This window comes from Suncus etruscus, chromosome 13 (genome assembly GCF_024139225.1).
Source record: "Suncus etruscus isolate mSunEtr1 chromosome 13, mSunEtr1.pri.cur, whole genome shotgun sequence".
NCBI classification, from domain to species: domain Eukaryota; kingdom Metazoa; phylum Chordata; class Mammalia; order Eulipotyphla; family Soricidae; genus Suncus; species Suncus etruscus.
In genome coordinates, this window is record NC_064860.1 from 24,939,730 (window position 1) to 24,956,325 (window position 16,596).

Genomic DNA, 16,596 nt, shown 5'->3' on the forward strand with positions numbered 1-16,596 from the left:
TGACCCAAAAAACAAAACAAAACAAAAAACATTCCTGAGCCCCCCTTATGGGGCCGGAGAGATAGCATGGAGGTAAGGCGTTTGCCTTTCATGCAGGAGGTCATCGGTTTGAATCCTGGTGCCCCATATGGTCCCCCGTGCCTGCCAGGAGCAATTTCTGAGCCTGGAGCCAGGAATAACCCCTGAGCGCTGCCGGGTGTGACCCAAAAACCACACACACACACACACACACAAAAAAGTCAGCCTCGGGGGAGGCAAAAAAGAAGCAGAAAGAGATGTACCTTAAATATTACTGTTACTGTGAAAGATTTGTAATTCACTGTGGTTAAAATAAAAATTATTATTAAAAAAAAGGCAGAAAGAGGTGGAGAGGAGAGGCAGCAAAAAGCATAGCAGAGAAGCAGCGAAGAGGGAGAGAGATTCGTGGAGGACATAAAACAAGCTGACTTCGACGAAACTTTAACCGACTGCTTGTGAATTATTTTTTCATGTTACCCTGCTTCATCAGACCTGTCTGCCTGAGTGGTTAAAAACACAGTGCCTGGGGCAGCCTCTCACCCAACATGTGGATCTCTATAGTTTATATTTTTAATCAACAGGTAGAGTTTGTCTTACATGTGGTTGCCCTGAGTTTGACCCAGGCACTCCATATGGTCCTCTAAGCACTACCAGGAGTGATTCTTGAGTACAGCGTCAGGAGTAAGTCCTGTGCACTGCCAGCTGTGATGCAAAAATGGGAGGCCAGAGGGAAAATGAAAGGGAGCAAAGAAGGAAGAATGTACAGCTTTTAACATGCTCTTGAAGTTATAGTTTGTGTCGTGTCTTTCTTATAGTGGAAGGCTCATGATGGCATCATTCTAAAAGTAGACTGGAATTCAGTGAATGATTTGATCTTATCTGCTGGTGAAGACTGTAAATATAAGGTAGGTAATACTTGAATTTATCATCGGCTTGAAAAAATAGAATTTTGGTGGAAAGAAAAACCTATAAAACAGTTATTTTAGTCCTTTAGCCAGGTCATTTAACTTCTAGTAAAGTAACAAATTATTATTTTATAAAAAAAATTACTATTCTATCACTTTTTTGGGGGGGTCACACCCACCAGCGCTCAGGAGTTACTCCTGGTTCTACGCTCAGAAATCGCTCCTGACAGGCTCGAGGGATCATATGAGATGCTGAACCACCGTCCTTCTGCATGCAAGGCAAACGCCCTACCTCCATGCTATCTCTCTGGCCTCTATTTTATCACTTCTAAGTTGTTTTTGTTTGTTTTGGTTTTGGGGCCATATCCAGCTGTACTCAGGAGTTACTCCTGGCTCTGTGCTCAGAAATCACTACTGGCAGGCATGGGGTATCGGATTGAACCCAGGTCTATCTGGTTGGCCTTGTGCAAGGCAAATGCCATACCATATCGCTATCACTCTGCCCCTCTAATTTTTTTTTTTTTTTTTTTTTTGGTTTTTGGGTCACACCTGCCAGCGTTCAAGGGTTACTCCTGGCTCTATGCTCAGAAATCGCCCCTGGCAGGCACAGGGGGCCATATGGGATGCCGGGATTCAAACCACCATCCTTCTGCATGAAAAGCAAACACCTTACCTCCATGCTATCTCTCCAGCCCCAGCCCCTCTAATATATATATATATATATATATATATATATATATATATATATATATATATATATATATATATATATATATATATATTTTGGTTTTTGGTTTTTGGGCCACACCCGGTGACGCTCAGGGGTTACTCCTGGCTATGCGCTCAGAAGTTGCTCCTGGCTTGGGGGACCATATGGGACGCCGTGGGATCGAACCGCGGTCCGTCCAAGGCTAGCGCAGGCAAGGCAGGCACCTTACCTCTAGCGCCACCACCCTGCTCCCCTCTAATATTTTAAAGTTCTGGGGTTCTTAGATGATTTAGCTTATTGTCCTATGCAATTTGACTTAATAAGTAGCAATAAAATGGAAATTCTAGTTTTAGTGTCTCAGTTTAAAGCAGCCCCTCGTAAGTTTTAAAAAAACAGTTTCATTGGTTTAGTACACGATATGCAATATTGCGTAAAGAATTTGCATAATATGCACAATTTGCATAAATTGTGAATAATTTTTTATTTTTTTTATTTTTAAGTCACACCTGGCAGCACTCAGAGGTTACTCCTGGCTCTATGCTCAGAAATCACCCCCAGCAGGCTCAGGGGACCATATGGGATGTCGGGATTTGAACCACGGTCCTTCTGCATGCAAGAAGGCAAATGCCATACCGCTGTGCTATCTCTCTGGCTCCTAAATAATAAGATTTAAGGCAACTACAGTTAGAAGAAGCTTAATTGAAATCACTACTTTTTAAAATAAAAGTTGATAGAACCCTTACTGGGAAAAATATGAAAAAATATGAACATTTTTGGGAGCTGGAGTGATAATACAGTGAGTAGTGCATTTGCCTTTTATGTAGCTAACCTGGGTTCAACCCCCAGCATCCTATATGGTCCCTCTGGCGCCTCCAGGAATGACCCCTGAGCACAGAGCAAGGAGTAACAGCTGAGCACTACTAGGTGTGGCCCCAAACAAACAAAACCTGAACATTTCAAAATTGTATTATTAAACAGGTATGCAATATTTTGATTCCTTAAAGCTTCACAGCTGAAAGAAAAGGTTAGATTCCCCTAGTTTGCTGCAACATGAATGGAGTTGAAAGACATCATGTTAAAGCCAGAGACAAGGAGGACAAACACCAAATGATCTCTCCTCGTGTGTGGAATAGAGACAAAACAAGAAAGTAGACAGTATCAATACTGACAAACCCTTTGTTTTGGATCACAAAACTCAGCATACCAGGAAGTGTTAGGGAGAGGGCTGTGGAGAATGAAGAGGAAGATTAGAGGTCATATGAGCCAGTGATGGACTGGGGTCTTGGGGAACTGTGATGGTGCTGGGTACAGTAATTGGACATTAAAACCATATATACTAGTATAACCATGTTCCCTAATCTGAAATCAGGTTAATTTTAAATAAAATTTTTGGGGTTGGAGAGATAGCACAGCGGGCATTTGCCTTAGACACAGAAGGATGGTGGTTTGAATCCTGGCATCCCATATGGTCCCCCGAGCCTGCGAGGAGCAATTTCTGAGCGTAGAGCCAGGAGGAACCCCTGAGCACTGCCAGGTGTGACCTCCCCCACAAAAGTAAGTAAAATAAAGATTTCACAATCTTGTTATAAAAATTTTTGGAAGCTATTAAGGCTCAAGACATATAACTACTTCTTCAGGGGCCGGGTGGTGGTGCTAGAGGTAAGGTGCCTGCCTTGCCTGCGCCAGCCTTGGAAGGACCGAGGTTCGATCCCCCGGCATCCCATATGGTCCCCCAAGCCAGGAGCAACTTCTGAGCGCATAGCCAGGAGTAGCCCCTGAGTGTTTACCGGGTGTGGCCCAAAAACCAAAAAAAAAAAAAAAAAGACATGGGCCCGGAGAGATAGCACAGCGAGGTTTGCCTTGCAAGCAGCTGATCCAGGACCAAAGGTGGTTGGTTCGAATCCCGGTGTCCCATATGGTCCCCCATGCCTGCCAGGAGCTATTTCTGAGCAGACAGCCAGGAGTAACCCCTGAGCACCGCCGGGTGTGGCCCAAAAACCAAAAAAAAAAAAAAAAAAAAAAAAGACATATAACTTTTGTGTGAGAATAGAGGCTTTTAGTCACTAATATTATAAAATGCTGATTCTAAATCCTTACTTGATAACTTACCAGAGGACAAACTTGTTTATAATAATGTGGTGACTGTTAACAAATGCTTTTTAATTCACTTTTTGTAGGTGTGGGATAGTTATGGTCGTCTTCTATACAATTCCCAACCTCATGAGCATCCTATCACCTCTGTTGCCTGGGCTCCAGGTGGAGAACTATTTGCCGTTGGATCATTTCACACTTTGCGTTTATGTGATAAAACAGGGGTAAGTGAGACTGGTGAACAAACACCAATTTGTTGTCATTCAGGTGGTAACACATTGCAAGCCGGAATCTTAGTGTTTTTTTTTGTTTTTTTGTTTTTTGGGTCACACCCAGCGGTGCTCAGGGGTTACTCCTGGCTGTCTGCTCAGAAATAGCTCCTGGCAGGCACGGGGGACCATATGGGACACCGGGATTCGAACCAGCCACCTTTGGTCCTGGATCGGCTGCTTGCAAGGCAAACGTCGCTATGCTATCTCTCCAGGCCCTGGAATCTTAGTTTTTTAAAAACATTTTTAGTTGGATGTATTTGATGGCATCTTTCTGACTTGTCTTCATTGGCTTATTGAGTTGATTCCAGATTTAGGGAACCATAAGCTCTCTGAGATTGAGGAATGGGATGTACTTTGATTTTTGTCTTTCTGGAAATATTTAGCTTTAAGTATGATTAGTAAAGATTGTCAAGTAGTTAGCATTTAAGAATTTCTTGTTTGTTTTGTTTTGGGGCCACGTCTGGCAGTCGTCAAGTGTTATTCCTGACTGCACTCAGGAATCACTCCTGGCAGGCTTGAAGATCATATGGGATGCTAGGATTGAATCTGGGCGGACCCCTTGCAAGACAAACACCCGATCTCCTGCACTATGCTTTAGCTCTAAATATTTTGAATTTTTGTTACATAAAAAAGAAAGCTTCTGGGGCTGCAGAGATAGCATGGAGGTAACACGTTTGCCTTGCATGCAGAAGGACGGTGGTTCAAATCCTGGCATCCCATATGATCCCCCGAGCCTGCCGGGGGAAATTTCTGAGCATAGAGCCAAGAGTAGCCCTGAGCGCTGCCGGGTGTGACTCCCCCAAAATAAATAAATAAATAAATAAATAAATAAATAAATAAATAAGCTTCTCTGACTCTAATGTCTTCAGAAAGTTATTTTTTGGAGAGTTTTTGAGCCAACCCCATGATGCTCAGGGGTACTCCTTGCTATGCACTCAGAAATTGCTCCTGGCTTGGGGGACCATATGGGACACCAGGGATCAAACCAAGGTCTGACCTGGATCAGCTATGAGCAAGGCAAACACCTTCTGCTATGCTATGTCTCTGGCCCCTCATATCTTTAGAATTTCTTAGGGTGTGTGTGCTAGAGTGATATAGTACAATGGGTAAGGCACTCAGTTTCATTCCCTGGCACTCCATAGAGTCCATTGAGCCCCACCAGGAGTGAGCCCTGAACAGAGCCAGGAGATAGTTGTGAGCACTGCTAGGTCTGTGTCTCTCTTCCCCCATGAAAGTAGAAGCTCTCAGGAACCTGCATCCATTCATAGAATCCACTGCCATGGGTCAGGTTTGTACTTTGGAAAGATTTGTACCTTGGAACTTGAACTCATTTTCAGTGGGGTGAGATTTCTTTATTCTTTTGTCCTCCCCACAGTTTAAGGCCCATTTTCCTGTCTCGATGTGACTGGCAGGCAGGACTGACCTGCAGGCTGCTGTCTTTTCTCTGCCCAACCTGTTTGCTACTTTCTCTAGTCTCAAATCTCCCTGTGTTCCATTTCTCACTGTGGTAAGCTTTGATCTTGTCCATTTTAGTTTTCTGCATATTATTTTTGACTTGCTGGATAGTTTGTAAGATTTCACAACTTATGTCATAGATGTGCATGAGTGGGAGGCCTTGGGCCAATTCCTGGCCATTTCCCACCCCTGTGTTGCTGTGAATGGCTCTGTTCATCCTCACATGCTTCCCAACCTCAGCAGAGCTTAGTCTGGGTCCAGGAACACCCACAAACCTACTGTGAAACATTTTATCTGTTCATCCCTATTTAGAGCCATCATTTCTCCCTTGACATGCCATAATATATTTTATTCTTTATCTTTGATGGGAATAGGGGTTTAAATCATACCCAGGGAGGTTCTGGAACTTTTCCTGGTTCTGTTCTTAGGGCCACCACTCCTGGCAGTGCTCTGATGACTATATATTGTGCTGGGAGTTGAACTGGGGTCAACTGCAACTGAGACAAGTTCATTAACCTCCTGTACCATGTCTTTAACATAGCTTTGATATATATTTTTTTTAATTTAAAAAATGTTTTTTTGTTTTTTGGGTCATACCTGGCATCGCTCAGGGGTTACTCCTGGCTCTACACTCAGAAATCACTCCTGGCAGACTCGGGGGACCATATGGGATGCCAGGATTTGAACCACCATCCTTCTTTTTTTTTTTTTTTTTTTTTTTTTTTGGTTTTTGGGCCACACCCGGCGGTGCTCAGGGGTTACTCCTGGCTATCTGCTCAGAAATAGCTCCTGGCAGGCACGGGGGACCATATGGGACACCGGGATTCGAACCAACCACCTTTGGTCCTGGATCGGCTGCTTGCAAGGCAAACACCGCTGTGCTATCTCTCCGGGCCCTCACCATCCTTCTGAATGCAAAGCAAACACTCTACCTCCATGCTATCTCTCCAGACCCTTTTTTTTGTTTTTGTTGTTTGTTTTTTGGGTCACACCTGGCATCGCTCAGGGGTTACTCCTGGCTCTATGCTCAGAAATTGCTCCTGGCAGGCTCGGGGGACCATATGGAATGCCGGGATTTGAACCAATGACCTTCTGCATGAAAGACAAACGCCTTACCTCCATGCCATCTCTCCGGCCCCTCTCCAGACCCTTCTTAAAAATTTTTATTGCCACATCTGGTGGTACTCAGGGGTTACTCCTGGCCCTGCATTCAGAAATCACTCCTGGCAGACTCGGGGGACCATATGGGATGCCAGAATTCGAACCACCGTCCTTCTGAATGTAAGGCAAATACCCTACCTCCATGCTATCTCTCCAGACCCTTTTGTTTTGTTTTGTTTTGTTTTGTTTTTTGGGTCACACCCGGCATCGCTCAGAGGTTACTCCTGGCTCTATGCTCTGAAATCACTCCTGGCAGGCTCAGGGGACTACATGGGATGCCCGGGATTTGAACCAATAACCTTCTGCATGAAAGACAAACACCTTACCTCCATCTCTCCGGCAGACCCTTTTTAAAACCCCTGGTGGTACTTAGGGGTTACTCCTGGTCCTGCACTCAGAAATTGCTCCGGCAGGCTCGGGAGACCATATGGGATACCGAGAATCAAACCCAGGTCCATCCTGGGTTGGCCACGTGCAAGGCCCTACCACTGTGCTATCTCTCTGGCCCGTGGTATTTCTTTTGTTTTGAGGCCACACATGGCGGTACTCAGGGATTACTCCTGACTGTGCTCAGGGGTCACTTCTGGTGAGCCTCAGGTGAACAGTGAACCCAGATTGGGCACATGCAAGGAAAGTGTCCTTAAACACTGGACTATCACTCTGACACTTGGTTGTGATTTTTATGAAGAGAATGATTATAAGATTTAAGATAAAAAACTCTATGTTGAGATTATTTTTATAGTAATGTCTCGATTATAGTAATGAATTGCATCAGATTATGTTGACTTGGAGCAAAACTCATAGGAACAGGTGAATCTGTAAGGCAGGGGTCTCAAACTCTCGACCATGGGCTGCAAACGGCCCTCCGTACAACATTTTGTGGCCCTGCCCTAGAGGAATCTTTGTTTTGTTTTGTTTTGTTTGGGTCACCCCCCCAATGTTCAAGGCTTACTACTGACTTTACACTCAAAGATCACCCCGACTTTGCCTACTGAGGCCCGCAGGTAAATTGAGTTTGAGACCCCTGTAAGGCTGTAAGGTCCTTGACATTTTCAGTAAGCTGACCTTGTTGCTTTCATTTATCAGCAGGTGGCGCTGTTGCTTTTATATGAGACAATTTGGTTAATCTAGTATATTTATAATAGTTGTAGTTTTCCAGAAGTTTGGTAGTGTTCACACACACACACACACACACACACACACACACACACACACGGCCCGCTTGTTGCTTAATAATATTTCAGATAATTTTATTTTTTAACTTTATTTGTTTTGGTTTTTTGGGGCCACATCCAGTGGCGCTTCGGTTACCCCTCCTCTGCACTCAGAAATTACTCTAGGCAGGCTCAGAGGACTATATGGGATGCCAGGATTGAACCAGGTTGAATGCATGCAAGGCAAATGCCCACCCACTATATTATCACTCTGGCACCTTTCTTGAGAATAGGTTATAGAAGAGATTACATTAGAAAGAAATATACGGGGGCCAGAGCGGTAGCGCAGCCATAGGACATTTGCCTTGCATGTGGCTAATCTAGGACAGATCTTGGGCGTCCCATATGGTCCCCCAAGCCAGGAGCAATTTCTGATTGCTTAGCCAGGAGTAATCCCTGAGCGTCATTGGTGGTCCAAAAATCAAAAAAAGAAAGAGAAAAGAAATATAGGCCTGATTATTTCTATCTTATGTACCTTATTAGAGTTGCTTTAATCTTTAGCTGTACTCTGTGCAGTTTCCAGTTTTCAGAATGCGATTGAATGATTACAGTCACATCTTTTTTCTTATACTTTTGCCTTCAAATGTTTTCCTTGAAGTTCACATCACTGCATGCACTAGGGGTACAATCACCCCCCTCTTTTTAGCCACCCTGTTTTCTCCAGCCTATCCACTCTTACCTTTCATTCATGCCCTCTGGGAACCCATTTTGAAGTTACACTCTAAGGGTTTCTGTTTGGTTTGGTTTGTTCCTTTTTTCTTTCTAGGCCACGTGTGAGTAAAATTATTCTGTATCTTTTTATTTCTGACAGTTTGTGTAGCATAATCCTCTAAATTTCATCCCCAATTTTCTCCGTATTTTTATAGCCCCATGTGTAGAACATACCTTCTTTATCCACTTTCCTTTTATTGGACATTGATGTCATTTCTGGATCATGGCTGGTAGAAACGGTGCTGTGGTGGTACATAAGTTCTGAAATCAGTACTCTGACGCAAGCTAATCTCTGGGCAGATACTCGAGGGAGTTACTGGATCCTGTGAGAGAACCTGAAACTGTTTCTGAGGTTACATGGAGTATAGGAAGGGCCTCTTTCTTATACCTCTAGGATTTGTTCCTGGTCTGGGATCTGAGCCTTTCTCTTCAGGTGTGAGGTTCTGTACACAGTGGTTTCGATTTGCCTTTGTTTCACTGGCGGTGAGCACTTTTCATATGTCTCCTGGCCATCTATATGTAATATGAGGGGAAATGTCTGTTCAGCTTTTTTCTCCATTCTCCTTACAATAGATTAGGCCTTTTGTTATTTAATGTATGCATTCTTTATATATTTTGGGTACTAACCCCTGATTTATGGATGAATGATGTGCAGATATTCTCTCCCTCTTCTGAGAATTCCTCTTTATGTGAATGCTAGTTTCTTTTGCTTTGAAGCTCTTTGCTTCTTTTGTTTCAATTTTCCTGTTGGAGTCTAGTCACCACAGACATCTCTCTGGACAGTGTTGTGAATGGATCACCCACGTTTTATCTCTTTGATCATTTCAGGTTTTATATCCAAGTCTTAATCCATATTTGCTAGTATTAGGTGTCATTCTTCTACCTGCTTAGTTTTCCCAGCTCTATTTACTGAAGAGAATAATTATTTCTTCAAAAATAGGGACATTGGGGCCCGGAGAGATAGCACAGCGGCGTTTGCCTTGCAAGCAGCCGATCCAGGACCAAAGGTGGTTGATTCGAATCCCGGTGTCCCATATGGTCCCCCGTGCCTGCCAGGAGCTATTTCTGAGCAGACAGCCAGGAGTAACCCCTGAGCACCGCCGGGTGTGGCCCAAAAACCAAAAAAAAAAAAAAAAAAAAAAAAAAAATAGGGACATTGGAGGAGCAGGAGTGGTGGTGTAAGTAGTAGGGCATTTGCCTTGCACACACTAACCTAGAACAGACTGTGGTTTGTTTCCCCCGGCATCCCATATGGTCTCCCAAGCCAGGAGCAATTTCTGAGTGCATAGCCAGGAGTAACCCCCAAGCGTCTCTGGGTATGGCCCAAAAACAAAAACAAAAACAAAAAAATAGGGACATTGGAAACCTGAGAGGCTTAACTGTATGGTTCTTTTCTACATGTGACCAATGTAGATTCAGTTTCCTGAAACACTCTAAGATCCATGAGTGCTGCCTACTTCAACAGTATATTATTATTATTCTCAGAATAAAGAAAATGACTTAAAGTAGGGACATTATAAATCCTTAAGAATAGGAAGCTGGGGGCCAGAGAGAGAGCATGTGTTGCAAGTCAGCCCTTGATGGGGTTGACTGATGGAGGGATGGAGGATGAGGTCTTTCCCCTCCAGCTTGGAACACACGTCTGCCACCCTGTTCAGCCAGTGGTTCTGAGGTGAAGCGGCAGGTAAAAGGCTAGCAGACAATCAGGTTTGTGAAAATTCAGCTTTATTCGGAGGACAAGACTGAAGCCAAAAGCCTCAGCATCAGTTCCAGCCAAAAAGCCCCCCTTCCCCGCCTTCCACAGGCCCTTGCTTTTATCCCCCAGAATCAGGTACCACCCAATGGTGGGAGCAGAATCAGGTATCACCCTAGGGTAGGAGCAGAATGCCAGGTCACACCCTAGGGTAGGGCACAATCACTGATCAGGGTAGGGTCAGTAACATAATAATCCCATTGAAATGTCTACATACACAGCAGCATGGAGGTAAGGTGTTTGCCTTTCATGCAGAAGGCACAGGGTACTAAATGGGATGCCGGGATTTGAACCACTGTCCTTCTGCATGCAAGGCAAACGCACTACTTCCATGCTATCTCTCCAGCCGCAACCATGCTTTCATTTTTATTTCCTTCCTCTCCAGCTTTCTTTGGTTGCAGTTGTGATTCTACCACACCTACATAGCTGTGATACTTGAATTTTGTTAGCCATGGTGTCCGGCAGCTCTCACACATCAGTTGTGCCGTGGGACTTGATCATTTCAGGTCTTTTGTTTTGTTTTATTTTTTTTTTGGGGGGGGGGTCACACCTGGCAGCGCTCAGGGTTTACTCCTGGCTCTATGCTCAGAAATCGCCCCTGGCAGGCACTGGGGACCATATGGGATGCTGGGATTCGAACCACTGACCTTCGGCATGAAAGACAAATGCCTTACCTCCATGCTATCTCTCCGGCCCCTCATTTCAGGTCTTATATCCAAGTTTTTAATCCATTTTAACTTTGTGTAATGCATTTGCTGGTGGTTTGATGTCACTCTTCTACCTGCTTAGTTTTCTTTTTTTTTTCTTTTTTTTTTTTTTGGATTTTGGGCCACACCCGGCGGTGCTCAGGGGTTACTCCTGGCTGTCTGCTCAGAAATAGCTCCTGGCAGGCACGGGGGACCACATGGGACACCGGGATTCGAACCAACCACCTTTGGTCCTGGATCGGCTGCTTGCAAGGCAAACGCAGCTGTGCTATCTCTCCGGGCCCTTAGTTTTCTAAAGTGAGTAAAAATTCCTTCAAAAATGTAATCCCAGGCCATGGTGTTCATACTTCTTTTTAGTTGTGCTTTCTGGTGTTGCACTACCTTTTCTGTGGATCTTACACATATTTGTCTGGAAATTGTGGTGCCAGAGGTTATAGAAAGCAGAGCTACTAGGATCTCCCTTAGCACATGTGGGCAACAGGGATTTGAATGTGTGGCTGGGACCTTGCAAGGCAGGCCGACTGAACCCTGCATGATTCCTCCGCCTTAGAGTATCTTTCTGAGTCTCTGTTTATTTCCCAGTGGTCATATGCTCTGGAGAAGCCCAACACTGGCAGCATATTCAACATCGCATGGTCAGTGGATGGCACGCAGATTGCCGGTGCCTGTGGAAACGGACACGTGGTCTTTGCTCATGTGGTGGAGCAGCGCTGGGAGTGGAAGAATTTTCAAGTGACACTCACTAAAAGAAGGACTATGCAGGTATGAGATGTCCCAAGATCACTGCTTTCACTGAAGTTCACTCTACAGAAGAGAGAATTATCTTTTTTTTTTTTTTTTTTGGTTTTGTTTTGGTTTTTTGGTTTTTGGGTCACACCCAGTGGTACTTAGAGGTTACTCCTGGCTCTGAGCTCAGAAGTCACTCTGGCAGGCTAGGGGGACCATATGGGATGCCGGGATTTGAACCACCGTCTTTCTGCATGAAAGGCAAACGCCTTACCTCCATCCTATCTCTCTGGTCTCCTGTTAATTATTTTTAACTTGTGTTTGAAATTCACTTTCAAAACTTTTTTTTTTTTTTTTTTTTTTTTTTTGTGGTTTTTGGGTCACACCCGGCAGTGCTCAGGGGTTTTTCCTGGCTTCGTGCTCAGAAATTGCTCCTGGCATGCACAGGGGACCATATGGGACGCCGGGATTCGAACTGATGACCTTCTGCATGAAAGGTAAACGCCTTACCTCCATGCTATCTCTCCGGCCCCACTTTCAAAACTTTTAATTCTGCTTTATAACTTGGCGTGGGGGGTCCCCAAACAGTGGACAGGGGAGCCAAGTGACCACTCCACCACACTCAGCCAAGTGGACCTAATAGTTTAGTACTCTGGTTTAGTTTAGCTCTGATGATGCTGTGTGGATGGGGTCTATTGTGGTGGTGCTTAGAGGCAGTGCTAAGGATCAAATTTGGGATTGTGCACAGATAAGACCTGTGTCCCTGACCCCTAAGCTTTCCCCAGCTCATCATGAATTAGTTTCATGTCAGGAGAGCAGAGCATTTCCTGTAGGATGAGCTGTAGCACAGCTGGGAGGGTGCTTGCCTTGCAACCAGCTGGCCCAGGTTCAGTTCCTGGCATCCCCTATCTCACTCCTGAGGGCAGAGCCAGATTAAGCCTTGAGCCTCACTGGGTGTGACCCTCCACCCCACCAAATTTTTTTTCCCCAAGGATTTACATCCTTGGAAACTGAACTGAACCAGTTTCATCACTTTCCAAATCCTGCATGCCACACTCCTTTGGCCTGATCTCTATGTAAAAAGATGCATTCATCAGATCCACTTGCAAGTTAGAAATGGCCATGGTTCTTTTTCTATTTATTTCTAAGAATTCTATCTGAACTTTGTCGGGTTCTGTGTTTAAATATGCTGGCTTATAATGTATCTCCTACTGACTGCTTCTCCTTACATGATTACCTTACATGATAAGGTAAGGAAGAGAACATTGAATTTTGGGGTTTGACAATCTATAGAAACCATGGTTAGTTTAAATGCTGTTTGCTGGCTTGTGTTTCTTTTTTCTCACATAGGTCCGTAATGTACTTAATGATGCAGTGGATTTGCTGGAATTCCGGGACCGAGTGATCAAAGCCTCTTTGAACTATGCGCATTTGGTGGTTTCCACATCCCTTCAGTGCTATGTGTTCTCGTAAGCATCTCCATGGTCTTGGATTGGGAATTTGTCCATGATAAGAAATTCATTTCAGGCTTTCATGTTAGAGAAGTTTGGTTGATTTGGGGACCACATCTTACTCTGCTTTCGTGTTTTACTCCTGGCTTTGTGCTCAGGGATCACTCCTGGTAGTGCCAGGGACCATATGGGATACCAGGGGTTGGACTAGAGTGGAACAGTTCAAGGCAAGCACCCTACATTACTGTGTTCTCTCTCCAGCCCCTGTACAATAGTTATAACTTAGAGTTTCATGCAGTAATTGAGTTATGACAATATCACACTAAGTATATGTGTATATATTCAAATTATGAAACAGATTTTAAATTGTAAAACAACTGATAATTTGAAGATGGGCTTTCTATTTGGAAATGTTCTTTCGACCTATCCCTATCTTTGGATCATATTAAAAAAAAAAATTTAAAGGAGCAGTACAGGGGCCAGTACAGAGTGGCACAAGCAGTAGAACATTTGCCTTGCATGCATTAACCTAGGACGGACTGCCTTTCGATCCCCCAGTGTCCCATATGGTCCCCCAAGCCAGGAGCGATGTCTAAGCGCATAGACAGGAGTAACCCCTGAGTATCACCGGTTGTGGCCACCCCCCCCCAAAAAAAAGGCAGTACAGAAACAGTACAGACAACAGTAGGGCCTTTGACTTACACATAGCTGACCCATGTTTGATCACTGGCATCTCATATGGTCCCCTGAGCACCAACAAGAGCAATTTCTATGTACTTAAAAATAAAAATCTTAAAACTTAAAAAGAAAATCAAAGGAGGTATTTTTCCATTTATTTATCTACTTATTCTGTTTATTAATTTATTTATTTTTGGTTTTGGGCCACACCCAGCAACACTTGGGTTACTCTGGTTTTGCTTTCAGAAATCACTCCTTGAGTTTGATACCACCATCATGTTCAAATCATTTTATACATTTCAGTGGCCTTTGTATAAAAAGAAAAAAGAAGAAAAGCAAGATTAAGTACACGGAGTGAACATGGTTTTTATTTGGACAAATAGCTTTTCCATTTTCATTAAACCATGCAAAAAAATTACATCATTCTGGCACATAACTGTCTCCTTAACCACTAAACAGTTCCATTTGAATAAATTGCACATTGTAAATCTTATTTTAGCTAATTGTATTATTTGATTATATTGTATACAATATTAAGTGTGAATTTGTAGCCCTTTCATTTTAAAAAAAGAAAAAAGAAAAAATCACTCTTGGCAGGGTCAGGGGACCATATGGGATGCTGAGGATCAAATCCTGGTTGCCCATGTGAAAGGAAAATGCCTTACCCTCAATGTTCTCTCTTTCTTGTCCCTTATCACTTATTTAATAAACTGGCTATACTGACATTGAGATCATGCTTAGATTTGCAAACATCTTTTTATTCAGTTCAATGATAACCCTGGAGTCTAGGAGAAATAATCACGTTCATCATGTCATTGTTACTAGAGTTTTTGTCTGTTCAATGTCTATTGTATAGCAGTTAACCAGACACCTTATTAATAAGTCACCCCGATTTCCACTTGAAAATTAAGAATATCAGTGCTGGGGCCGGAGCAATGGCGCAGTAGTAGGATGTTTGCCTTACACGCGGCTGACCCAGGCCGAACCACGGTTTGATCCCCTTGCGTCCATTATGGTCCCCCAAGCCAGGAGTGATATCTGAGGGCATAGCTAGGAGTAACCCCTGAGTGTCACCGAGTCTGCCCCCCCCCCCCAAAAAAAAAATGAGTATCAGTGCTTAGGAAGCTAAGTTTTCTGGGGAGATAGAGTTCTGGGAATTGAACCAAGAACATTTTGCATGTAGGACAATTCTCTATCACTGAACCACATCCCTGGCCCCAGATCAAGTTGTTCTTCCTCATATACTTCCAGCTTATTTTTCAGTTGAGAATCATGTGATTACTTGTCGGTCACAGAGCTAATACATGACAAAACTTAGACAAGAATAATACTTAGGATTCCTCAATCCCAATATCATTCTGATATGTGAAACATTTATTGCATGCTCACCATGTGCTCGGGCTGGCTAGGATAGGTTTGCTCTCCAGTAAATGAAGAATTTTGGAACAATGTGCCCAGTGGTATAAATATAAAATATAAATATAAATATATGCATAGTAATTGTGAAATGGAGGACACTTTATTCAAATGCTACCTGTCTACTTATTAAAGAGTATTTGTGTTTTTGTTTTCTCTTATTGTTAATAAATGTTTTATTTGTCTTTAGTACAAAGAACTGGAATACACCACTTATATTTGATCTCAAAGAAGGAACTGTTAGCTTGATTCTGCAGGCTGAAAGGTAATTTATTTCTCATGCTTGTCTACTGAGTTTGCCTTTGAACTATATCAGATGGCAGGAAAACACTTTTATTTTATTTTTTTGTTTTTTGGGGCCAGACCTGGTGGTGCTTAGGTGACTACTCCTAGCTCTTGCACTCAGAAGTCACTCCTGGCAGAGTAGTGGGACCATATGGGATACCAAGAATCAAACCAGGGTCAGCTGTTTACAAGGCAAATGCCCTACCTGCTGTACTATCTCTCTAGCCCCAGAAACCACTCTTTAAAATACACCATTTACTTAGTGTACTTAAGTTTTTGGAATCAGTCTTTTTCTTCTATTTTTTTTGTGTTTGTTTTGGGGCCACACCCAGTGACGCTCAGGATTTATTCCTGGCTATTCGCTCAGAAATTGCTCCTAGCTTGGGGGAACATATGGGACACCAGGGATCGAACCATGGTTTGTCCTAGGCTAGCTCGGGCAAAGCAAACCCGTTGTGCCACTGCCCCGGCTCCATTATTATTTATTTTTAATATATTATTTTGTTTTGAGGCTACACTGGCTTAGGAATTACTTTTGGGTCTGGCTTAGGAATTACCCACAATGGTGCTCAGGGGACCATATAGGACACCAGGGATTGAACCCAGATCAGCAGCATACATGAACTCTATCTGCTATATTCTCTCTCCAGTCCCCCTCTGCTAATTATATACTTATTATTATTATTATTAATACTTATATTATTACTTATTTACTTATTATTTTGTTTGGGGGTCAAACCCAGCAGTTTTCAGGGGTTATTTCTGGTTCTGCACACAGTAATCCTCCTAGCAGTTTTGGGGGACCATATGGGACACTGGGGCTCAAACCTGGGTTGGCCAAGTACAAAACAAATGTTACCCACTGTATTATAGTTCTGGCCCTTACTATATATTTTAAAAGACAAAAAAAAAAGTAAGAGACTCAAATTTTAGACTTTTATAGCTGAAAAATATTACTTAGTAATGGCTCTTCTCTTGCTTATTCTGCTCTTTATGTTTTGTTGTAAATCCTGAAAGTCACTAGAAAATATTGACAGTGCAACT

At 43.3% G+C, this 16,596-nt stretch overlaps 1 protein-coding gene across 1 annotated transcript in view; it reads left to right on the plus strand.

The window, feature by feature from the left end:
- Positions 1-16,596, plus strand: part of IFT80 (intraflagellar transport 80) — a 75,871-nt gene that overhangs the window by 31,831 nt on the left and 27,444 nt on the right. The window contains exons 5-9 of the mRNA XM_049785528.1: positions 834-923; positions 3,810-3,947; positions 11,579-11,758; positions 13,073-13,191; positions 15,458-15,532. Of these exons, the coding sequence (XP_049641485.1) occupies positions 834-923; positions 3,810-3,947; positions 11,579-11,758; positions 13,073-13,191; positions 15,458-15,532 (602 nt within the window). The remainder of the gene's footprint in view (positions 1-833; positions 924-3,809; positions 3,948-11,578; positions 11,759-13,072; positions 13,192-15,457; positions 15,533-16,596) is intronic.